The sequence below is a fragment of the Nothobranchius furzeri genome, chromosome 10, assembly GCF_043380555.1.
Source record: "Nothobranchius furzeri strain GRZ-AD chromosome 10, NfurGRZ-RIMD1, whole genome shotgun sequence".
Lineage (NCBI taxonomy): Eukaryota > Metazoa > Chordata > Actinopteri > Cyprinodontiformes > Nothobranchiidae > Nothobranchius > Nothobranchius furzeri.
In genome coordinates this window covers 60,228,816-60,255,091 of record NC_091750.1, presented here as the reverse complement: position 1 = coordinate 60,255,091, position 26,276 = coordinate 60,228,816, and the positions used below count along the sequence as shown (strand labels likewise).

General features: G+C 40.1%; 1 protein-coding gene across 1 annotated transcript in view; it reads right to left on the bottom strand.

Annotated features, from left to right (window-relative positions):
- Nucleotides 1–26,276, bottom strand: part of jade2 (jade family PHD finger 2) — a 265,323-nt gene that overhangs the window by 62,466 nt on the left and 176,581 nt on the right. The window contains exons 5-7 of the mRNA XM_015961491.3: nucleotides 12,029–12,189; nucleotides 7,879–8,090; nucleotides 4,686–4,853 (exon numbers count right to left, since the gene is read on the bottom strand). Of these exons, the coding sequence (XP_015816977.3) occupies nucleotides 4,686–4,853; nucleotides 7,879–8,090; nucleotides 12,029–12,189 (541 nt within the window). The remainder of the gene's footprint in view (nucleotides 1–4,685; nucleotides 4,854–7,878; nucleotides 8,091–12,028; nucleotides 12,190–26,276) is intronic.

Below are 26,276 nucleotides of genomic sequence, written 5' to 3'. Positions count from 1 at the left end.
ACTTACAGAGATCTCTCAATGGGAGATAAAAATGCAGAAAAATAGTTCAGAGGGGGGTGATTAATAAAAAAATGTTTTTTTAAAGAAACTAGAACTTTATTCACATAACAAATTTCCAAAATCATTAAAAGGACTCACTAGGGCTGAACGATTAATTGGAGATTAGGAAAAGGAGATTTTCTAATCGCAAAGGCTGCAATTTGACTGGCAGCAAGTGTTTAGCACAATAATAATATACATGGAAAAACCCATAGGGATGCTAATGTTAATACCGCCGATTACATTCTTACAAATTACGAATTAGTAACGTGCTGAATGATTACATTTGGAGTCTAAGACAAAGTAAAAACTGCCATCAATCAAATAAGTACAGACAGATATTTTAGTAAAGCTAGAAAACCGTAAGAGACTTCAACTCCACAGAGTTTTGGCTAGCATCTATGGATGTAACTGAACTACGGAAGCTCTGAATGGACAAGACATCAAAAACTCTAAACACAAGACTTCAATAAATGGAACACACTTATTTCCTGCAAATACATTTTCACAGTTGATGCTAATACCTGTGCTTCTTCAAGGGATGTGCACCTTCACATACAAAATGTTGTCTTTACTTGTGAGTGTTTATGTATATGTAGACAAATAAACTTGTTTATACTCTTGAAAATGCTGTGTTATTTTTCTAACCCAACTGCTGGGTTAAGGCTGAATTTTTAGAGGTTGGGTCAATTTAACACATCATTGGGTTAAAAATTCTGACCCAGCGTATTGGGTTAAAAAAGGCGGGAAATAGTAAGATCCTCCCCCTTGTCTGTGAGCCCGCTTCACTATTTTAAACCAGAGGATGACACGGACATTAATGGAGCTTCACACCAGCAAGGATTTAAAATAAGGTAAGATGTTACTAATAATGAGTTTAAAGATTAATTTAATTAAAACTATTGTCAGCAGGACATGTAGTTGATAAAGCAACAGATTTTTAGCCTGTCTGTTCAAGACAACCGACTCATAGTTTAGATTAGGTAGCTGGCTACTTAGCTTCCTAGCATCGATATATATATATATATATATATATATATATATATATATATATATATATATATTTAGATAAAACACAGAACGCAGCACAAGTGCTCTGGAAAATGTGATATTCTGTCCACACTCCCTGACATGGTGAGGCTCTACTGGGGGACGTTGGGCCTTCTGGCTATTTTATACCAGTGGTAGCATCCCCGCTAACAGCAGAGAGCCTTTATGCTACAGTCATGTGAAGAATGTGACACATTTAATATTACAGACAAATGGGTGGATGTGGCTTTGTTGTTGCTGCCAGTGCTTCTCCAAACTGAACCATACAAGTTGAAGGAGAGCGTTCCGACCAAGCAGAGGTTCAGCAGGCCTTCACTGACTTCCAACCTGTAAGTTCTGTTATTTTTTTTTTTACTTCAGTTATCATTCACAGCCCACTCCAAATATGTTTCAACAGCTATTTGTGAAATCATAACCTTTATGCCTAAATCTGTTCTTTTTTTCCTCTATCCCCCTCAACTTAGACTGGAACCAGTCTGGTGAAGAACCTGAATGGGACCACAGCGGAGCACCACATGTCCTTATGGCTGCAGAAGACCATCGATGTTCCCAAGAATTTTTGATCATCAATGGAACTGGAATACCCATCTGTTCTTAAACATTTTTTGTGTTGATGTCAACTATCCAAAACCACGTGCACAGATTTGGGGGTTTATTCAGACATTTATCTTTGCATCATGAATCAAATGCTGCAAAGCTTTGAGGGCTTATGTTGCTATGATGTAAGGTTGATGTTCTGCTGACTAGAGCATTAAGGTTGGGTGTTGATGGGCATTTACTTCACTACAGTTCTTCCATTAAAGTTGTTTAACATGTTTAAGACATCACAAATTACAAAATGTTTAATATTTGTCATAAAAAATGCAATTAGTAGTAATTTACAAAACAAGTTGGAATATGAATGCATGTTTAGAGAAAGTAGAAAATGCAACTTTATTTTTCATTTATGTATTTTGAAAACTAACATAATTTTTGTGATAAATAAAGAATTGACTGAGACATGTTCATTTTGTTTTATTGAATTATTAAATTTGTATTTTATTTATTGTATTGTATTTACTATAGAATTGGGTTATTTTAACCCAAGCTTTAATAATTTAATAACCCAGAAGTTGGGTTTTATTTTTAACCCAGTTTTGGGTAGTTCTAACTGTACAGTTGGGTAATTTTAACCCATTGATTGGGTAGAAAGCATAACCCAATAAGCTGGGTCAAACTCATAACCCAACCCTGCTTGGTTACAATAACCCAGCATTGGGTCGGTCCCTTTTTGACCCAGCACCTGGGTTACAAAACAACCCAAATTGGGTTATTTTCAACCCAGCAGTTTCTTTTGCGTCCCTTAGTTGAAAAATATGAGAAAAGCCCCTTGAGAAAATATTCGTGAATTAAATCGTAATTGCAATATTGAAGAAAAAATATTTTCACAATTAGATTACTTTCCAGAATCGTTCAGCCCTAATCATTACTAATTTTGAAATAACCCAAACAGCTTTTAGAAGTTGGTAAGAAAATAAAAACTTCATAGTGTAATCCGATCCAATCTTCACTAGATCATTATAAAATGTTCCACAACCAGCCTTCTATTTCCTCTGACATTATCCCCCATTTATCTCGTTCACAAACACAAATGCACACACGATGAGTTTTTTTTCCCATCCTTTTAGAGTTGGTAGAGAAAACAAAAGCAAACGGAGCAACGAAAACAATTAGTCCAATCAAAGGTGACAGAAGGCAATTAGAAGTAAAAGGTTTGAGGAGCCAAAAGCTGCTGTTATAGAGAAACGTGTCACTGGGGAGTGTGAGTAGATTGAAAACACACAGTGTTTTTAAAGGTGTGTAAGGCCTAAAATCAGCAGCTCCATTGGAAGCTTTCAGACGTCTCCAAAAGATAAAATCACAAGAACATAAGAAGTGCAAACGAGCAGCTATTGGCTACGCACACGACAAAACGGTTTAAATCACGACTCTAAATGCAGAATAAAGTCTTCACTCAAGGAGCAGCTGAATTAAAGCACATATTCTAACCTCTCTAGAAACAAGAGACAGGTGCAATCTTCTCACAAAATTGGATGTTTGTGTTTTTGATACACTCACTAGGCAAAAAGTGCTCATCTCCACAACTGTACTGTTTCAGGAAATGATTTAAAAAAAAGTATTTATTTTACAATGAATGAACTCCAAAAGCTAAAACAGACCTTTAAACAAAAATAAAATTACACATTTTTCTCAACCGTCTGTTCATTGAAATGTTAAGAGTAACACCATTACACCCAAAAACACTCGGCTCAGCATGCAACCACAGAGGATTTGACAAAAATATCCAATGATACATTTAGGAATAGAAAATTTATCATTTCAGGGACTAAAAAGTAATTACTTGCTTAATTTTGTAGAAAATCTTTTGCAGGTGACGACTGCGTGAAGCCTGGAGCGCATAAACCAGCAGGTTTCCTCCTGCTCTCACAGGCGTTTTACTGCAGCTGTTTTCATTTGTTTCCTTGTGGGTTTTCCTGCCTCAGGTTTGATCTAAAGGAAGTTCAATTGGCTCTTTACCGGGAGGAGATCTGATAATTGACTTGAAATTAAATTAAATAATTTTAGCCTAGAATTTCAGCAGTAGCAAAGGATTTAGCTCTGCAGGCCGATGTAACCCCGCTCCATTGTAGCCTCAGCAGGTATGCTATTGGCCTTGTTAAATTAGGCCCGGCCAATCACAGTGCTCTATGTTTGTACAGAGATGTTGAGTGGGCTTAGTGGCAGAGCTGCGATGTAGAAAAACTACAAATATGGTGTTGGTTCAGGAAGTGCGCTCGTTTGAAACCGCTTCAGCATCAATTTTGGACTCCTCCTCCTCCACTGACTTCCGTAGCGATGACTATGTTACATTGTTTGTTGCGCTGATTGGTCCTAGGGCTGTTCAACTGAGTGCGGAAACAGTTCGAAAGACAACAGTAGATTTCGTCCCATGACTGAGCTTGGTTGTGGCCAGAGCCCTGCTAGGCTGGAATATTTAACTTTCGTTGCAGGTTTTTTTTTTGGGGGGGGGGGGGGGGGGGGGGGGTTGTCCATTCTTTCAGTGCAACTAAACCCCATGCCATCACACTGCCTCCACCATGCTCTACAGGTGATGAGCTGTGCTCTGGATCATGAAGCATCTCCATAGTTTTTCTCCCACTCCTTTATGTACAAGTTAGTCTTTGTTTCAACTGTTCAAAGAAAAAGATTTTCAGAATTTAACTGATGGTGATTTTATAAGGCAATAATCCATTCAGCATTTAAATTAAAGCTGCACTTTAGGATAATATTGCGTATATAACTGCAGCTTGAATATGTTTAGGTAAAAAACTAAAAGAAATAAACCGTGACACTGTCCAAATAGCTACGGGCTTAACTCTATCTTGCGATTCAAATCAGCAGTGCATGAATTTATAGCATGCAAAAAAACGGTCGATTTGTTTGCTAACAAAAACAGTAAAGTCTCTGCTGTAATCTTTAAATGTTACAGGATAAATAAAGGAAACAAACAAACAGAGAAACTCACTAATTCCTGGAAGCAACAGCCTAAACTCTGGTGTCTCTAATCTGAGTCTCACCTCAGGGATCCATAAGGCACAGCTAACGTGGACCCACTTGGTTCCACTGCGAGTGGGCTTCAGGGCCCCCCCTCTCTTGGGGCAGAGCAGACATTTTGGTTGGACGCCCAGAGCACAGGTCCGACACAACCAGTTCCCCTGCGGTACCTTCAGGATGCCGTAACAAGCCTGTGAGACAGAAAGGAAACACGGTCGCAGGGTTACCTGTTAGCTTTGAGGCGCAGACACACACATAGTTTGGTGAAGGCAGGGAAACAAATGCATACATTACAGAATCTAAAATCCAGGTGGATTCTCAGTTTTAAATGCTAATTTCCTTTAACTGTTGAAACATCAGGCCAACAACGACACATAGTAAAAAGCACAGCTGCTCCAACTCTTACGTTGCCCTCTTCTTTGCAAAGTGAAAACCGCAGAAACATTCCAGACTAATTGGTACCTAAAAGGCACCATGTAGCTGCAATGTCAATGTTTCCATGTATGCATATGCTAGAAGCTGGCTTCGACTTGTAAAGATGTTTTTTTTTTTTCAGTTCCTGCCAAATGTATGAACTTAGCAAACATACAATTAGCTGCTGGCATCATCTCATACCAGAGGAATTTACAGCTTCTTTTGCTGCTTTTATAAAGTGGAAGGAAAGAAGCGAGAAGGGATAAAACAAAGATTTACAGGCTGGACGCAGCTATTACCAGCTCCACTACAAGGACACCACATCATATTGTTCATAAGCCTGTTTCTCACTTCCTCTCTCAGTCTTTGTTTTAGAACCGCATACATTTAGTGGTTTTCTTAAACTTAAAATAGATCTATAGCTCACATTCTATTTCTCTTGTTCCCTACTAGATACCAAGGGTAAATAACACTTCAAGATTAACTTTATGGACCAAAAATTTTTTGTATTGAGCAGGTGCGTACATAAGCTTCAGACCCTGAATATCTTGTTTACTTCCTTTTTGTTACATTGCAGCAATTGCAATGGCTATTTACATATATGATTTTAAAAGGCCCAATTGACTGTTTTGATTTGCTTTTAGCACCCCTAGTGTCCGTTGAGTAGAACCAAAAGTGAAACTTATCTCCTCACTGTGCATTTGTCTTTTTAATGTCATAATCTGAAATGTCTCCTCAGCATTCACTAGTGTCTACAAGAGTGATTAATCTCTACATTAAACTAATCAGTTGTGTTCATCTAAAACATGCAGGAAATGTGCTGGAAGCGTCAGCTCAATATTTTTTTCATTGTGGCTCAAGAAAATGGTTACAAAATATGAAAAAGCTGCATAGTATCCCTTTAATACGTCTTCTAATGTGTTTGAAGGCTCGCATGCTGGGAAGAAAGTAAAAATCACATTTTTTTTTATAAAAGTTTAGATGATTATCTAAACCTGGTGTATTTACAATTAAAACAGACAATAGGGTATGAAAGATCAGAAGAAATATTAAATTTGCCAGATGGAGCTTTGGGCTCTGACTGTTTATTTCTACGTAACCGGAGAGATTAGATAAAAAACACAAGATGACATTTGTCAGGAAATTACCATCTATCGTGGCAACAGCAGGTAAGCAGAGGCAGTCTGATCACAGTGAGGGTGTGATGGCGCCCGCGGGGCTGACACAATAATTAACACCGTGTCACCATATAACAAACACCGCTAAACCAGACCTGGGGCTGTTTGGGAAAACGGCTGCTGTGTGACGGTATCTGAAGTCAGTCAGCTGTAAAAGGAGCTCATTTATGCACAACTCTGATTTTGAAATATGCATTCATGTTTTCAGCATCATTTCACTTGTTTTACTAAAAGCAACAACAAAACGATGTGTTTATAACATATGAACCTCCTGAGACCCGAATTTGTATTGGGTGTGATGTAAAATGAAATTAAATAAAAATATTAACAGGTTTTCTAGATAAAACTGAAAAGAGATGTTTTTACCTAAATTCTATATTAAATGTTTCTAAATAAAAAACAAGGTCTAATTTGAAGAGAATGAAGTCTTTTGGTGAAAGACGCCAATGGGGACACAGGGTCTCAGGAGCTTAAAGCTTGGTTTATGCTTGACGCATTCACTTTCCGCGCGGTGATGCGGCTCGCGGCTGGAACGCGCTTCACAGCTCGCAGCGTTTATGGTTTGTGCGGCTTGTCTCTGCGGTGAGCCAATATTCTCCCAAACTGAACGGGGCAGCATGGAGCTCTACAGCATGCACCCAACACTACACCATAGTAGAAGTAGAAATGACTGTTTACAACACGGCATTTCAGCATTTTTAACAGCGTTCTCGTCTTTTCCGACAGTGCGAGCTATTTCTCTCCAAGAATTATTAACAACATGTTGATCACGGTGATCTCTGAGAGCTGAATCATACAAATGTCTGTATTTACGAACCTCTGCCGTGCCGGTCCGCCATGTTTTTCCGCGTCCGACCGTCCGCGTGGTTAGAAATTTTCCGAGGTGCGCGTTGCGGAAATCTTGGGCCGTGCGGGGACGCGGTGGAGGGGCGTGGTTGTTAAAATGACGCAAAATGACGCAACTTTTCCGCGCGGAGCCGTGCGGACCTCACGGACGCGTCAAGCATAAACCAACCTTTAGTGTAATCACACCTGCAGGGGTGATTTAAGAGGTAAAAGCTAAAATATGAGTAAAGGGGTAATAATGTCTATAATAAAACATATAAACTCCACAAATAAGAATTAAAATAAGCAAAAATGCTAATCAGTTAATTAATCTAAAGGGGGCAATTTTAAAGATAAAATAAAATTAGTTATAATAATACATTTAAAGAGGGAAGTTATGAAAATAAGCATTTAAGTAAAGAAATTTATTAAAGGTGGAAAATATTTAGTACAAAATTAAAGGTAATGCAAACATGTGACAATAGTTTATAAGTTAATAAATCTAAAGGGAAAAATATTCTAAACAAATTTAAAATGTTCTATATTAACACGCATCAAAAGGGGGAACATGATAATATAATAATAAGGACATCTAAAGTAGAATAATGAGAAAAAAAGCTTAACGTTTAAATAAATTAATGAATTTAAAGAAGAGATATAAATCATTTAAAAATTATTTAAAAAGAAAAAACTTGAGAGAAAAAATGAAAATACATAAAAATGAAGTAAAAATTCAGCCCTAAGGCAGCAGTTAGAGATGAGCACTAGCTGTGCTTCTAAGCTAACTGTGGCGGCTAACCTGGTGAACGCAAACGTTGCATTTGTCACAGAAGACCATCTCGTTACCGTCCTCCCCCTCTGGTGAGCGGCACACGTCACACACCACGTCCTCGTCGTACTCGATGCCCAGGCCTTCCTCCGTCTCAATAGCCTGCTGCATCTTTTCTCCACACACACTCTCCAGCTCCACCAGAACACACTCCATCGTTAGCTCATCCACCTCAGGTAAGGCTGGCGGAGAGAAACACAGAGACAGCTAAACATTTCCATAACAGCCAAAATGTTCAGCCTTAATAGGCCAGGACCCGGCACTCGTTCTTTTGTTTTACTAACCGACTGAATTATTGCCATTTGTCAAAGAGTATGTCACCCCAAAATAAACTCCTTTTCTCTGTTGTTGATAAACTGCATAAATTATCTGGTGATCTAAATCATCTGGTGAATATTTCACTTTATTGAAAAGAGTCATTTTGATGTGTCTTGATAAGTACTCATTTACATCAGCCATAACAGAAGTTTGCACTACTCTGAAGTTTAAGTTAGTTAGAAATAAAGAAATATGTATTCTGTTAAAAGGTGTGGAACACTGAAAGACCATTTTAAGGATTATTTCTGATTATAATCAGCCACTGAGTTTTTCATGCAGGCTGACCATGAAAATGGTCTCTTACACCTATCTCCTGCATTAGCTTCTGATATAATACACCTGACAGATCTACGTCGCACTGTCACTTAACATGCATGAACTCACTCATCTTGACCCACGACGAGGAAAGCTAATGTTTTAGCGTCCAGGAAACAGCAGAGAACGCTGTGGTTAGTAGAAGCTAACCGTTAGCATTAGCAACATCACCACACAGCAGAACTTCTTCAAACTTGTGTTGTTGTGTTGTGTTGGAGAGATAAAACATCCATGTTGCAAGGCAGTGGTAGAGTCGCGTTGCCGTTTTCCAATCCGGGGACGAGATGTCAAATCTTCAGGAAATAAGACTCGAGTTGGCAAACTGCTGCTGAATACCCCCCCCCCCCCCCCCCCAATCATCCCTACTAGAGACCAATCCAAATGTATTGATCAAACAAGTGTTCCACACCCTTAATTTCAAAGTTGGTATTTCCCTACAAAAACAAAATAGATGTTATTCATTTTCTAATGGCAGGCATTCACCAGGAGCTCCAAAGAGAAGTTAAGCCCAGTTTATACCCCATCTGCAGGTGTACAGAGACACGGAACGCAAGTGCAATGTTGTTCTGGAGGGGTATTACTTTGCAAAAGTCTGGGAGGAAGACGTCTCTGTCAATGCATGTGCACATGTCCTTAAATTCTTCTGAGCATCATCATTTATTTCTTCCTAAATCTAATAGTTTTTAATGTTTTTGAACCATAAACTGTCATCGTTATGAGTAGAAACGGGGTTTAATTACCCCACATCACATCAGTTGACCTCTAGTCCTGAAAACCTGCAGGTCGTCTCTGATCTCTAAGCAGTTTTCTGCTGTAATGTTTGAAAAATCAAACTGTTAAAACAAAATGAGACATTGAGTCATTAATGCTGGCGGAGAGGAGAAATGATCGAGTTACAGAGCCAGCACTAAGAGTTTTCCTACTCCGTGGAATTCTGCAGAAACAACATTAACGGGAAACTGCTCACCTGAAACTCAAAAGAGGTCAAACGGTTTACACATTTACAAAGTTATTTTTGGCTAAAACACCTAAGTTAGAAATGCACAGATTTCCACAGCAGGTTTTTAATCTCAGGAAGTTAGCCATGTCGGGATACGTGCTTGCTAGCTGGTAGAGAAAAGCTCTGTGAGCACATTCATCAACCAAAAATAAAAAATAACTAATTATTGCTGTGAAGCCGTTTTATTTTTCCCCCCTACAGCTCCATTCATCCCGCCTGTTCATGTTGACATTAGCGTTCGCATTCCTGCCCAATTTGCATTACAAAGTAGTGCCTTGCTCTGAGGCTGGTTAATAGTTGATGATCTAACAGGGAAATGTGACGTTTCGACCTCATGAAGAATTTAAAAAATGCATCTAAGATACGAGAAGTCTAGAAAAAAACAGTAGTTTTACTGCAATAATATGTTTATTGAGAATTTTCTGATAAAAGAAGGTGTTTTGAGGGAAGTAACTGCTGAATAATAAAAAAAATTACTTGAATGATGCAATTTTACAGTTTTAATTTGCAACAGAACCAGAGCTCTAGCTAAAGCAATCACAGTAAATCATCAAGTAAGCCACCATCACTGGATCTTGATTTTCAAGATAAACGAGACACGAACAAAAAATGATCCGTTCTTCAGAGAGGGCATTTATGTGAATCTCTTTCCCATTAATAAATTATATGCACATAATCAATCTACATGTTTCTGTTACGCTTCATCTCAGAAGCCGACCTCATCAGAGTCCTCGGAGCAGCGATAAAGAAACCTCCAGATTGTTTATTGATTTATGTGAAGAATTTGGCGCTCGGCTGGACTTTTTTTTTCTTCCTTAAGTAGAACTGAACATCCTGTGTCTCCATCTATTATTTACATCATTCTACCCCTTCCCATCCAAAAAATAAATAAATAACAACTTTATTTACTCGTTCTCAAGCATCTCATAGCCAGCAGGGTTTTGAGCTGGAGTTTCACATACTTTAGCGCTGTGTCACACAGGGAAAAACAAAGAAACAAAAAAAGCAGCAGCTTTAATGATGAAGCCGACATGAAATAAAAAGACAAAAGTGTGCGACTTCAACAGGCAGCTGAGGAAAAGAGGAAGTAGTTAGATATTAACCTGTGGTGACATTTACATTATGAACTGAACTTAAGTAAATAAACCTCACACGTCCAACCAGGCTGTGTGTGTGTGTGTGTGTGTGTTTGTGTGTGTGTGTGTGTGTGAGTGAAACTGTATCTTATAAGAGAACTTTCATCAGATGCGATGCCGCACACAGGGTCTCTACCGGCTACGAAGTATGACTGACAGGTGATCGGCCAGTTTGATCGGCTCTGCATGGTGTTGATCGGAATTTGTGTAGCACGTGTTTTTCTCGGAAATCTGTCAGTTTTGATCGATAGCCGATCAGTTGGAAGATCCCTAGTTTAGATGTTTAGCTAATGAAGGCTATTGATGTCATGGAACATGATATCTGTGTGCAGCAGTCCTCTTTCCCTCATTTGTTTCGCTTGCTAAACAAATCCATATACGTCCAATTTAATATTTTGATTTCAGGCGTAGCACGCCGTTTTACTGATGTAGACACGTTTTTATTTTTATAAGTTACAAATGTTCTCCATTTCCAATTTAAAAGTGCACAACCTGCATTGAGTCACATGTTAATATTTGTCCTTCAGGTCCACATTCTAGACGATTCTACACACATCTGCATGAAACGTGGCAGACTAGAGTAAAAAATACAGAAACATCTCATTAAATGAGTGAAGCTTCAACCAGCAGAACCAATCCAAATGTTCTGTTTGTTTGCTCTTTGTTGAAGGTTATGAGAAGCTGCTTACTGCAGAGCTGTGTGTGTGTCTGTGTTTCATTTAAAGAGGATGTGTACAAGAAATATGGCCTCAAACCCCGGCGGGGATTTATAAACACAATTACTACGCTTCATCTGCGAGAGGCCGATCTGATATCAAATAAAGCGGTGGAGATGAGGGAGATGCTCGGGGTCAGCAGTTATCACCGCGGCAAAATAAGAGTGTAGCAATAAGAGAGGAGAGAGCGATTGCAAAGTGCATAAGGGAAAAGAAAAAGGTGTGCTGATAAAGTCTAATACATTGATAGCTTATTAAAGAGTATGTTTTAAATTAAAAATGGAAAAGAACCAGTTGTGAATGCAGGTGTTTGATAGGAAGAAATCTGTAACTGTAATATAATATTAATGGGGAGGAGGAACAAATATATATATATATTTTCAAACCGTATTTTTAAAAAGGTGGTGAGGCTGCATCATTACAAGACGTAACAGAGGTCCAGATGCTCTAAAAATTAGAAAGTCGGTTTGCTTCTTTTTGCTGAAGTAAACAAAGATTATTTCAGCGATTGGGCTGTTCACGCTGAAATATACAAAAGTCAAAATGCAGGATAGTTCCAAACAAAAACATTATTCTAAGAATTCAACATTTGCTGATAGAAAAAGTTTTATTATCTCAGCATCATTAATACTCACCCATCTGTCTGAACTCCTGATTGGCCAGCTGCAGCCAAGCAACATCCAGGTCATCCAGGTCGTAGCAGCTGTAGAGTTGAGAGCGAGGTGGAGGAAGAGGCGCGTCTCCATCTTTCACCTGCCTGCTGTTGGACAGAACACCTGTCGACTCCGGCGGCAACCTGAAACAGAAACACGGTTCTACATGAGTCCTGGAAACAGGATCAGGATCTACGGACCATGAGAAAACTTTAAACAGAACAAAAACTGTTTAAAAGCTTCTAACAGTTAATTATTCATTCCTGAAGCATTTTTTCCTGTTCCTGTTGATTAAAATCTGTGTTCAAAATAATATAAAAAAAACACTTTTCTCCAACTTTAATTAAAATAACACCTAATACGAAAAGGAGAACTCGGTTTTCACCCTTCCTGTTTCAAATCTTCCAATGATTTTTTAAAATGTCCTTTCCTCCCTTTTTTCCCCACTTATTTCCATTCTATCCAACCTTCCCTTTATAACTTTATTTTCTCCAGATTTCTCTTTTGCATTGATTTCCTTTCCTTTTTATTTTAATGTTGTTTAATTTTTCTCCTTGCTTTCCCTTTACTCAAACTCTGGTATTTTGTTTGCTTCCTTTCCTTCTTTCTCTGGTCCATTTTTCCTCTAGCTCCATTCCCTTCCTTTACCTTCTTCCCCTTTTGTAATTTGGATTCCTTCCTTGCTTCCTTTTCTGCTATTTGGCTTCCTTACTTCCTTTCCCTTCTAACTTTTGGCTTCCTTACTTCCTTTCCTTTCTGCTATTTGGCTTCCTTACTTCCTTTCCCTTCTAACTTTTGGCTTCCTTACTTCCTTTCCTTTCTGCTATTTGGCTTCCTTACTTCCTTTCGTTTCTACCTGTTGGCTTCCTTACTTCCCTTTTTGCCATTTGCCTTCCTTCCTTCCTTCTTTTCCCTTTCATTTCCTTTTTGCTATTTGGCTTCCTTCCTTCGTTTGTTGCTACTTAACTTCCTTCCGTTTGATTCCTCTTCCCTCCTAGAGTCATATAATCTTCTCCATCCTTTATTGGTATCCTTTCCTTGGCTCTGTCCTTCCCATCCACCTTTTTGAAAGGATATAATTGTCTGAATTTAATCCTACAAAGCTACTCACAAAAACCTCTAAATGCTCTTTAACCTTCTCTGCTTCGGGCAGAAATAATTAGGACCTTCTCATGTCGGTCTCTTTTTTCATACTTGTCACCATTCAGAAAGCTTAGATCAGAGTTTGATGGATAAAAAAGTCAAAACAAACAAAACTCAAGTGGTGGTGGGACGTGGAAACAGGAAGCTCCTCCAGCAGTGTCTAGTGTCTGTAGCCTCAGGCCCAAATGTTTGTGTCCACAACAGCAGGAAATGAGGTCAGAAACTCTGCTCAGCTGGGAACCATTATAGATCCTCATATATGCACTTAAACAAACCTTCATGACATACAGGGACAATGGAGAAAATACACCAACACCACACCCAAAGTTTGTTGAAACATCCCAGGTCCACACACGAAACACGGCCCTGTTACTCACACAACTGCCCGGTAAAGTCATGACCTTTGTTTGAAAAGGTGAAATGCGTCAGCGATCTCAACCACAGTAAAACAGCCTCCAGCTCTCCCATTTAGATCCCGTCATAAACGGCTCATTATTATCGCTGCCGTCACCCCCCCACACACACACACACCCACCCCATCGGGCGGCTGAGCGATCATCTTCATCCTCATCATCAGATCTACTGCTGCCATCAGCAGGAGAAAGAATAAACACTACAGCTTCACTAAATCTTTACAGGAACGGCAAAGGAAGTTCAAAATCTCTCAGAATGAAAATATGATTTATATTTGAACACAAGTCCAGTCCTCGCAGGGATTATTGCATTTCCAGTTTAAATCGATGCCACTGTCCCATAATTGTCCATCAGTGATCAAAAACATCTCGACTGCAGACACTTAATCTAATAAAAAACTGCTCAGATCTGATCCTTTTTTGTCTGCAAATGGCCAATTTTGACCACAGCTACAGAATCAATGTGCTAATGTGTAACGATTAATGAATCTGAGACTCGGGCGTATTTATGCAAGGACAAAGAGGCAGAAAATTGAAGGCTATTCTGGCGTTTTATCCGGCTGACATCTGATACAGCTGATCTGAACAGGCCGGGCCAGTCAAGTGGTAACAGGAGGAGAGAAAATAGACCTTTATCCATTAAGAGAGGGCGGGATTCCTACTGGGGAGCCGTTACACAACCTTAAAAGCAACAAGTGTTGTATTACATGACTGTGTTGTGGTGCTGCATTATTAACAGATAACGCTGGAGTCGCCCTGAAGGTTTTACCTTTCATAACAAGTCTAAAAAGTGACTTGTTTGAATCCAAATAAATTCCTTGGCCATTTTGGACTACGTTTTTGTTCAATATTTAAACAATATAAATATTCTATTGCAGACAGCCTCCCGAACAGCCTATGTTCAGAGAAACAGCTCATCCCTCTTCTAAGGGCTAGACTGAATTTAGCCAAGACCGTGTCTGACTTAGGTCATAAAATAGCTCCTCAGAATCACAGCAGTACATGCAAACATGGCTTTTTAACAAAAATCTCACTGCTGCTAGTATTTCTGCTTGTGGATAATATAAATTTTAATGATGCTCTGATACTGGTTTTGAGGGCTGACAATGATTTCCAAGTCTGGCCCACCAGACCAATGTTGATCAATTTCAACTTATCTAAAAAATTTAAAATAAGAGTACTTTTCTTTGTTTTGTTTTTTAAATTCTTACTACCCTATAAATTATGATTCTTGATCGGTTACTTCCAGCATAAACTTGCACTTGTGCTGGAGACTGGCCGATTTTAATTAATCACCAGCAACAAATTAAAACGTACAATATGTAAAAGTACATAAATTACACAAGTAAATGCAAATACTAACCTAGCAAGCCATTCTATACACCCACAGACAGAGCTAAGTTGTATGGTAGAATCTACGGTCATCTTTCAAACTGTCCCTGAGTGCAACTGGACAGCGTTGGGACCAATCAAAGCAATGAAAAATGAGATGTATTCATCGGTACGGAAATCAGTCAGTGGGGCAGTCCGCCATACACTGTTACATACTCAAATGCATCCGTTCTCAAAATGAGGGAATTAAGTACCTCCATCTGATCATGTCTCAAATAAATGCCCAAGTCTAAAAATACCCAAAGATGATACCAAAGCCAATGAGCGCCGTTCCTGAGCTGGCGCCATCTTTGTAGTTTTTTCTCAATACAGCACTGGTGCTAAGCCTGTCCAATAAACATAACATACTATGACTGGTCAGACATAAAACTGCTCAGGCCAGTAGCAGACCTACTGATGCTACAATGGAGTGTGGCTAGACCTACCTGCAGAGCAAAACCTGCTACGATTGGTCTAGATTTCTATGCTAGCAAAATACAAAATAGTTATTTTTTTACTTCTGTAAACAAATCGGTTTAACAGCATACTGCTGTTTATAAAAACAAATACGAAAAAATGTCAGGAGGAGGACAGGAGAAGCAAACTACAGGATTCAATCCAATTTTGCACTTAACCATCAAGGTTTTCCCCACATGGTCACGAAACCCTTGCCAAAGTTTTCTTCACATTGATCACACTTTCTAAGTTTGAAACAAATTCCTGGTTTTTGGAGAGGAAATGCATCATAGCCATTTTATTTAAACGTTCATAATTCAAACGACACAAGAGCGAGACCCTGAGACTCAAGCACTAAAAGAATAAAAAGGTATAAACAAAACATAAATTCTGATATAAAAAAGACAGACTTATATTGATGATCCACCCTATCAAACAGGAAGTGAGTCAGTGGTGTCAAGTACAATGTGTTCCTCCACAGATAAGTATCGAGCTTACAGTCACATGTACAACATTCACCGACACTCGGCGAGTTACATAATGAAGGTAAACAAAAGCATGTGCATAAAGTCTCCCATTGTCCAGTTTAATCATAATAACACAGGTGGAGATAAAACTAGGACTCATCCGTCAATACTGCAGACAATTATAGCCCTCTGCAAGGCTGGGAATATACTTTCTGTCTTTTTGTGGCAAAATGGAGAAATGCATTTGAGAATAATCTATTTTCACAACTGCATGGGAGGATTTAGTTTCAGAAAACAGAGAACATGAAGACAATTTCAGAAGTTGTGTTTCAGCTGAAAATGTTGTTTTGTGTTCACTGAAGTGAAGCTAGTTTATTTAGATTAATTTCTAAAATGAAAAACAAAAATCTTGTTTTTTCTTGCATTTTTAAATCTGTTAGCGTCTATTGTTTGATACTTTTAAAACATATAAAATGATCAGAGGTAGGGTTTATGATCATGTTAAAGCCTGAAACAGATGAGCAATAAAATCAAAGCAAAAGAAATTACTTTTTAAATGATTTCATGGTAAGAATGTTACTTATTCCAAAAATTTGACTTAAAAATTCCTGTTAAGTTGTAAAAATAACAACAGAAATATTTTGTGTTTACCTTTAGGAGGACCAAATGAAAGACGAGGCAGCCGAACGAGGGTGTTTTAAAGATCCTCCTTGGGGTCGTAACAATAGGACAGCTTTGATCTTTATGGTGTGTGTCATGAAATATTCAGGAGGAAGTACACAACGTGAGGCTCTCATTCCAGAAACAATCAAAACCAAACATGGCACCTCCTAGGTCTGTCTTTGGCTACAGGTTTCACTGGCAGGGATGTTTGTGAAGAGTCTCAGGAGAGAAGAGAGGAGTGGGAGTTTAAAAGTATACACCAAATCAGCCACAGCATTATGACCAGACTGCTCATCTCAGATCTAAGGTCATAACATTATGACTTATTAGTGTAGATGTAGGGAATGTTCATGCACTCCCTTTAATGTGTATTTTTTCTTTGAAATATCAGCCAAACCCAATGTAAGTTGAATATTTTTCTAATAGCCTTTTTCCATACAACATAGTTTTTCCAAGCTTGTTGTTTTGTTTGTTTGTTTTCCTCATAAAAAACAACATTGTTTCTAGAAATAACTTCATTCACACCGAAACAACCCAAAATGCTGTAGTAGCTATGCCAGGACAGTGTGTGGCGCTGTAGCGTTGCCATGAAAACACGCAAAAAAAAATACTAAACAAGGCATGGATCATGACCATAAATGCTGTTTCCAAATCAGGGGTCGCATCTTTTTGAGTATATATACTGTAGGGCTGATTACATCGCAGCGAAGCGACATAGCTGTTCAAATTCAAAAGTCATCATTTTCCACAGTCTGGTACATCCTCAATGGCAAAGGCTAGGATTCATCGCAGGTCGAATGGGAATTTTTTGTTTTTGGAATGTCAGTTGAAGAGAGAGAAAATTACAGATTTAAATGTATATTAATATTTGGCGGTGGAAAAAAAACCCTTAAAAGCTTAAAGCGGTTGCGTTATTAGGCTTTTCCCATTTGCATATTTGGTAGGTATGCCAAGTTTAGTTTTTACTTCTGTTTAGCACCGCCACTGTTGCTAAGTGACAAGACACATATGATGAGGTAGGGGCGGAAATATAAGTGGTTCCTCGCCATAACGTGGTTCACCTTTCGTGGCCTTGCAGGTTTTTTTTGTGTGATTTTGCTTTTATTTATTTTTTACAGTGCATTGTGTTCTGCATCCAAAGATAAGGAGGATAGGACGTTGAGTGTTTACGCAGGAAAGAAAAACGTGAAAATGTTTTTTAAGAACGTAATTCTCGCGATTAACAAGGGACCACTACACATGAGGGCTATACCATTCTAATTCTTAGCAGGCCTTAGAAAGGCCACGACTTGCAAGGACCGGGTTGGATGGGTCCTTACAAGGATGCTACCCCTGAATTTTGGACACACTATAGTTCCTTAGATATGTCTATTGTTAGCCCTCATCAGTGTTGGGAGTAACGGTGTTTACAGATTACAGACATTACTAATGGTGCTATTTTTGTAGGTAACAGAGTAATCTAATTAATTACTTTTCCCATCGTTCCAAAGCCATTACCGTTACTGGGCATGTATGTGGTTGAATGAAGCACTGTGCTGTCAGGCTTTCTGACAGCCACACCAACAATGTGTCAGCCGCACAAAAAACAGCTCTTAGAGCCGATCAGAGCTGGCTTCTTCTTGGAAGAGCCAGAGAAAGTGGCACAGACTGCCCCATCCTACACCAAGGCAGTGTTACAAGCAGAAAAAATGAATGCACAGTACCACACACATCGGGGTGTTTGTCTGCAGATCGGCAGTATGTGTGTGTGTGCAGTGCCGCACACCTGTACCTCCGATCACTATTAAAGCAAAATGCCTGGGACAATAATTACATTATTGTGATGGGATCTGTAAACATTGGTGAGGACAAATATGTGAGGACATGAGTGAAAACATGATGCAGGGGTATTCAATTCCGGGCCTGGAAAGCACGTTCCAGCATGTTTTAGTTTTAACTCTGTTTCTTCTGATCCACATTAGGGATCTTTAATTTTTTTCACTTTTGAAACCAGCTGTCAAAAAATTAACTGTCCTGGATCCTAAAAAAGAAAAATATTGGCTCTCTGTAATTTGTTATAGCAGCCATATTTACAGCAGCATAGTGAAACCAGCAGTATCAAAGGAGGAAACTAATTAAATTAAATTACTAGAAATGGTTTTCTAAAACATCTACTTTTGATTTTAAAAATAATCTTAATTTCCATCTTAATGTGATAGAAAATGTTTTACTGTTTCTTGTGCAAAAAAGGGAAAAAAACTAATACTGCAAGATGAGCATAAAAAGCTTTTTATGCTCAATTTAAAAGGGTTGACTGGAGGGTGTAAAGACAGTCAGCGTTGCATTTCTAGTCTCCTGACTATATGTTTCTCACCACTATAAATCTCACTTTCCTCATTTTCATAAAACATCAGTAAGAATCTTTTCACAAGAAGCAATAAAGTAGATGATGTTTACATAAGACATTTCCAGAGTGGGCAGACTGACGGCGGTTGAGCGGAGTTCTCACTCCAAACCCGTGCCCACACAGGACACGTCTAGTTTAAACAGACATCAACTCCTGACAGATCGCTCACGCAGAACAGGAAACCTTTCTAAATGAGCCTGGAAACATATGAGTAGACGCAAAGAAAAAGAAAAGAAGTAAAAGGTCTAGGACACAAGGGAAAAGTAAAAAAAAAAAAGTTAATTTAATGAAAAAAGGAGAATACAAAAAATTAAATAAAAACCTGCTCACAATCTAAAAATGATCCCTCCTTTATGCTTCACATGCCTGCCAGGCAGTTTCAATTTAAAGAGTACGTTTAGTAGTTTTAGTCCTGGAAAGGTCTACTCCAAGGTACTGGAGAGGAGGGTCCGATCGATAGTTGAATCTCAGATTGAGCAGGAGCAATGTGGTTTTCGTCCTGGCCGTGGAACTGTGGACCAGCTCTATACCCTTGCAAGGGTGATGGAGGGGGCATGGGAGTTTGCCCGGCCAATCCACATGTGTTTTGTGGATTTGGAGAAGGCTTATGAGCGTGTCCCCAGGGGCACCCTGTGGGGGACGCTCCAGGAGTATGGGGTGGGTGGCTTTCTGTTAAGGGCCATCCAGTCCGTTTACCAGAGGAGAGTGAGTTTGGTCCGCATAGCCGGTAGTAAGTCGGACCTGTTCCTGGTGAGGGTTGGACTCCGCCAGGGCTGCCCTTTGTCACCGGTTCTGTTCATTACCATTATGGACAAAATTTCTAGGCACAGCCGTGGTGTGGAGTGTGTCGAGTCTGGTGGCAGGAGAATCTCGTCTCTGCTTTTTGCGGATGATGTGGTCCTCCTAGCTTCATCCAGCTCTGACCTTCAGCTCTTGCTGGGTAGGTTCGCGGCCGAGTGTGAAGCAGCTGGGATGAGGATCAGCACCTCCAAATCTGAGACCATGGTTCTCGACCAGAAAAGGGTGGCTTGCCAACTCTGGGTCGGGAGAGAGGTCCTACCTCAAGTGGAGGAGTTTAAGTATCTCGGGGTCTTGTTCACGAGTGAGGGTAGGAGGGATCGGGAGATCGACAGGCGGATTGGTTCAGCGTCTGCAGTGATGCGGACGCTGAGCCGATCTGTCGTGGGGAAGAGGGAGCTGAGCCAGAAAGCCAGGCTCTCGATTTACCGGTCGATCTACGTCCCAATCCTCACCTATGGTCATGAGCTTTGGGTAATGACCGAAAGAACGAGATCGCGGATACAAGCGGCCGAAATGAGTTTCCTCCGTAGGGTGGCCGGGCTCAGCCTTAGAGATAGGGTGAGGAGCTCGGACATTCGGGAGGGACTCGGAGTAGAACCGCTGCTCCTCCAGATCGAAAGGAGTCAGTTGAGGTGGTTTGGACATCTGGTCAGGATGCCTTCTGGACGCCTCCCTGGGGAGGTGTTTCGGGCATGTCCTGCCGGCAGGAGGCCCCCGGGTCGACCCAGGACACGTTGGAGAGGTTACATCTCCAATCTGGTCCGGGAACGCCTTGGGGTCCTGCCGGAGGAGCTGGTGGAGGTGGCCGGGGAGAGGACGATCTGGAGCTCCCTAGTTGGGATGCTGCCCCTGCGACCCAGATAAGCGGAGGAAGACGACGACGACTTTTAGTTCACAAGAGCTTATTAAATTTTCCCACAACTTTAACATACATGCAGCTTGTTTAATAACAATAGACTGATAATCATACAATCGTAAATTACAATTAGATCACAAAGAAAATACCTTTTAGTGCCCCTGAACTCAACTTAGCTTCATTTTATCAATTAAAAAAATTATTATTGTAACCAGTGATTTTTGAGGCATGTTTTGAATGAGAGGTAAACCATACCTTTTATAAAGAACTTCAATAACTTCCTGCACTTCTTCAAAATAAAAGTTTGAAGTTTCCCCAAACTTTTGAATTGTTTTCTCATGACTTGGTTTGTCATTTCCTATACAATGTAAAAAAAGATTTCCACAATTGTTTTTGTGAATTTATGTTTTATTTGACATTTTTTTAAATAGATGAGATTGTGTTTGAACTTCCTTTTAATTTTTACAATCTAAAAAATGATCAAGTGTTTAGGATTGTTCAAACATTATGAAAAAAAGTTTCTTCAGTGTGAAGTAAAAGTTTCCGTCTCCTCTTTATTACATGACCCTGCTAAGACGTTTGTCCCAAAGCGCCCTTAAAGCTGCAAAGTGGGACGTCTTGGTCAAAAAACATTTCAATAAAAATGCGTAGGAAAAAAGAAACCTGGATCAGGACGTTTCTATGAATACAGGATGAAACCATTAGTGCAGACATGCCAGTCCTTTTAGACCCACACAATCAGTTCCCTGTGTGTGTACACACTGGTCTGTGTGTGTGTCTGAAATAATCTCTCATTCTTCAAATACCTCACTGTCACACTACGGCTGAGAAAACCCGCTATTCCTTTTTCTTCCCTGTAATCCCTCTCTTTCTTTCCCCAGTTTTCACACCAGACTGTGTGTGTGTGTTTGAGTGTGTGTGATAGAGACAGTGTGTTGTGCCAACAACCCCCCTGCCCCTCAATCCTTGGCAAACCTCCATAAACCCCACCCCCCTACTCTAAAACTCAGTCTACAACCAGAATGTAATGGGACAATCAGGTCAGCGTCCGACCTGAACAGCGTTACCCATTCCAGGATCCAGGGGCAACCATGGAGCTTGAGGATGAGTTTCATATCTGCTACACACATTCTTAAGCTTCTTAAATCGTCATCTATTTGACAAGATTAGTTCATTCCTCAAATTTCGGCTCTACCTCGATTTACCTCAGATGTCAGAACTTGGAAGTGAGAATGGCATCACACCCAAGTTACCTGCGTTCTGGTTACTGTAATCGGAGAAGTCAGGATTCCAATATGGCGATGCCCACTTCCCAAGTAGCCACTGTTTGTAGATTCCTCTTAACATCGTTTTAAGCAATATGTTCAACCAGTGCGTAGCTATGGGGCTATATATATATATATATATATATATATATATATATATATATATATATGTATATGTGTGTGTGTGTGTGTGTGTGTATATATATATATATATATACGGCGCATGCTGAAAGGGGGGTGTCCCAAACTTCCTAAATAAGGCACAACATGAAATTCCAGGACAACAAAATGAAGTACAGAAAAAGGTGAACATTTTTATCCTGCCTTTCAATGCACACAAACCACCTTGGGACCCATTTTTCCCGGTGTTCTATCAGAACAGCTTGTAGCTAACATATATCAGATTCTGCCAACAAAACGGCTCTAAAACAATTCATATGTAAATGTTTTGCATATTTATAGAAAAATCAAAATTTTCTGCTGCTTCAGTGCTGCAACAACGTAACATTAATAAGAAATGATTACCTTGTGTTTTACAGCGTTGTTAAAGCTTCAGATTATTAAGAATGCGTTGTTTCAGCTGTGAGATTAGTCGATGGGATCAATGAAAAAGAACGTTTCTCACGGACTTCATGGAAGCGTTAAGAGAATTCACAAAAAGTAGCTTTCAATCGGTTTTGTGACTGACTTATTTTTGTGAGTTTAGAAAAGAAGCAGATGAGACAGCGTGTCCGAAAATTTCGTTTTTCATCTGACAATATTCGAACTTGTCCGTAATGTCTGAGGTGTTTTTACAAACAATGTATACTTAATACTCCTGGACAGGGTATGAATTACACAGAGGCTTGTTGGGGAGCCCAGTTATAGGGGTGGGGGGTGTTCTGTTTGGCTTTGGCCCCCAAAATGCCTTGAAACGGCCCTGGGTGTGTGACAGAGTGTTGAAGGTGATCGGAATTGTACCAAATGTATAAATATTACATGTGTATAACTTATAGTTTTATACAGATACAGGTTTAGTGGAGATAAATCTACCTACATTTTACTTTCAAACACTTATCTTTGTTTTCTTGTTTTTATTTGATGTTTATCTGATGTTAGCCTACATCTGGACAAGTGGGGGAGTAGAGGGAGGTGGAGTGTACAGTCGGTAAAGACGGCTCTCCCTTGCCCTGCCTCCAACATGCCTCCATCTAAATAGGATAGATTATCCTGAGTTATCTCTGTAGTTATGCTGCTATAGGCTTAGACTGCTGGAGGGCATACTGACCACTTTTCACACTCTACTACTTTCTTCTACAGTCTGCTCTTTAACTGTACTATTTTCTGCAATTTCAGCTGTTAACTTTGTTTTCTCTCTAAGTGTTTTTCTCCCCAGAAGAAGCTACAATGATGTTCTGCTGAGCTGTGGTGGCCTCATGGAGGGGGCCATCGCCTAGCACACTGCTGCTAAACATTCTCCCTCTCCTGATAATAACTTTTTGCTTTCCTTGACGTTGAATGTGCTACTACTAGTTTATCCGTTTAATTATAGATCCACTAGGATAAATACAATAAAGTTTGTCTTTCACCAAATAGAATATTTACTAAGACATCACAATATAACTATAGAAACATTAATTTGTCTTTGTGTGTGTGTGTGTGTGTGTGAGTCTGCTCTGTCTTCTCCTTCCCCAGTGAGCCGTGGAGGATGGCTGCTTATACCGAGCCAGGATTCTCTGGAGGTTTCTTCCTGTTAAAAGGGAGTTTTCCTCTCCACTGTCGCTTTATGCTTGCTTAGTATGAGGATTGCTGTATAGTCACTGACTCTAGTCAGTGACTTGATGCAATTTGCTGGGTTCCTTATATAGGAAACATTATTTCTGATTGGCTTAATGAACTGACCTGAATTGGAATGTTTATTATGTGAAGTGCCTTGAGACGACTCTTGTCGTGATTCGGCGATATATAAATAAACTTTAATTGAATTGAATTGAATTAAACTATTTTCCTGTCCTGTCTGTCTCTCATCTTCCTGCATCTCCTCTAAACTCCCCAGAAAAACTGCTGCCTGGATTCTTACTTTTTCACCTCATCAGTTACTTTTGAGATGATCAAAGCGGAGCGCAGTGACGATGCTGCGTCAGTGAGGTGAAATCAGCGCAGCACATGATGAGCGAGTGCGTCAGGCATGATTAAAAGGCAGTACCAGAGGATATAAACGGAAATGAACGGTCATGTGTTATTTATAGTTTTTTGGTTGCGCCACTTTGAGAATGTGCTGTGCGCAGAACGCAGCTGCCTGGAGCGCACCAACGCTCCCCCATAATTTGATCCCTGCTTCTGGATGAGAAACTGGACATTATCATGAATAGAAGAACACCCCCGGACAGAGAGTGAAAAGTGGACATGTACGGCCTCCTGGTTGGATGTCAGCTCCGGTTTTCTCCATGCAATTTATGGAAGATTTAAACACGAAACGGGAGACTATCTTAAATGCGAGACAGAGCCTGATCATGCTACTCTCCAGGCCAGCGCATGTCAGCACGGAGCGCATGTGGGGTGTGGGGTGGTGGTGGGGGTGCGTTCAAGAGTTGGGGTTGCTTAGCCGTTGCTTGGCCCAATGTTGCTACCGCCTGGCGCCGCCCATGGACGGTGCAGAGGAGTTGGCGCTCTGTCTGAATCACTGCGGCGCAGCTCCGTGAAAGGCTGAGCAGAGAGCATGCTTTTGTCAGGGCTTCTTGTTAGGTGCTATTTCAGCCAAATGTCTTAAATCACTCACTCCAGCATGCTCTTCTGCACCCATTGGCTGCGGTTTTGCTGGATTGCGTCTGTGACATGTGGCAGACTTGCTCCGAGCTCCCGCAGCAATTACACTTTTCACCTCGCGCACCTCATAGCGGCAGCTCGTGCACCCCCAGGGGTGCGCACACCACAATTAGGGAATCCCTGGTTTACAGAGTAGTGAGAACACGGAGCGTTCTCCCAGCGGAAGCCTCTCGTTTGTCTGACTACTTTCATAAATTACTGTTAGGGCAAAGAATTATTCTGTCTGGTGCTTTCAGCGCTGCACAGATGTTACGTAAATGTTAAAAATATAGCTTACCGCAACTTTTGTAAAGTTTCCGGTGCCACCGGGCAGCTGCAGCAGAGACGATCTCTGAAAAATGTCCGCGACACGGCCTTCGTTGTTGTCTGGAAGTTTTTTTTTTCCAAGTTAAGAAAAGAGGCGGACATGTTTCCTAAATCCTGCATCAGTCCAAGCAAGGCAACTTCTTTCTGTTTTTATTCCGTTTTAGTAGCCATTAGCACTGTGCATTGTTGTGTGCATCAGTGATATTCAGTCTACGAGGAAGTCGTGCAATGACAAAGGTTCCGCCTTGCTCGAAATGCAAGCTGCGATTAAATGCGTGAATTTTTTTAACGCGTTATTTTTTCTAATTAATCATAACGCGTAAAAGTCCTGACCCTATTTAAAACAAACTCGTTTAAGTGTGCTTTGTAAAATAAACACGTTTCACCCAGAGGTTACTGTTGTTGATAGCTGCCATTTTGGATGTCGAGGTCAGAGATCTGAAATTTTTCCGAGTTTCCGACTGAGAAGTGAAACTTTGGGGGGCGTTTGAATGCACCATTAGTACTGCAGGAGATAGGTAACAATATATATATTTCAGAGCTCAGTGCAGATTGCCAATAGTAAGTCGGGTTTGTTTCTTGGTGAGAGTTGGACTCCGCCATTAAACCATTATCTCCAGCAGTTCACAGCCCAGCGCGAAGTGTCCAGAATGAGAGTCAGCAAGGGTAGAATGCCTTCTCTGGGTCAGGGACAAGGTCCTGTCCCAAGTGGAAGAGTTTTGGTATGTCAGGGTTTTGTACACAAATATGGGAAAGACTGAGCAGGAAATCGATTGGAGGTCTTTGGGCATTGTGATGAGAGAGGAGCCGGAAGGTGAAACTCTTGATTTACCGGTCAATTTACATTCTATGGTCACAAACTTTTCTAACCATTTAAAAAAGACACAATCAATGTATGTAATACCGATGGCTAATCTAATTAAATGCTTTTCAATAGAATTAAACAACAAGACAATAAGTCTAAAGATAAATCTGTCTAGTTACAGAAAGCTTTGTGAGCCATGCAGATCATGGGTCCCCCTACAGCAGCGGTTCACAAACTGGGGTCCCTACAGTTTTGCCTGTGCCAAGTTTGTGAGGTTAGCAGGATTTAATTTTTTTAAATTACCTTTATAAAATCCTAACACATGCTACAGTATAATCAAAACTCCATAGAAAAGTTATAACTATGTTTGTAAAAGATTTGTACATGATCACATTTAAAAGGGATACTTCACAACTTTTTCATGTCTATAAATCATTTTCTTGAGCCAGTACTAACTAAAGTGAAATGGGTTAATGAAATGTCACTCAGACCC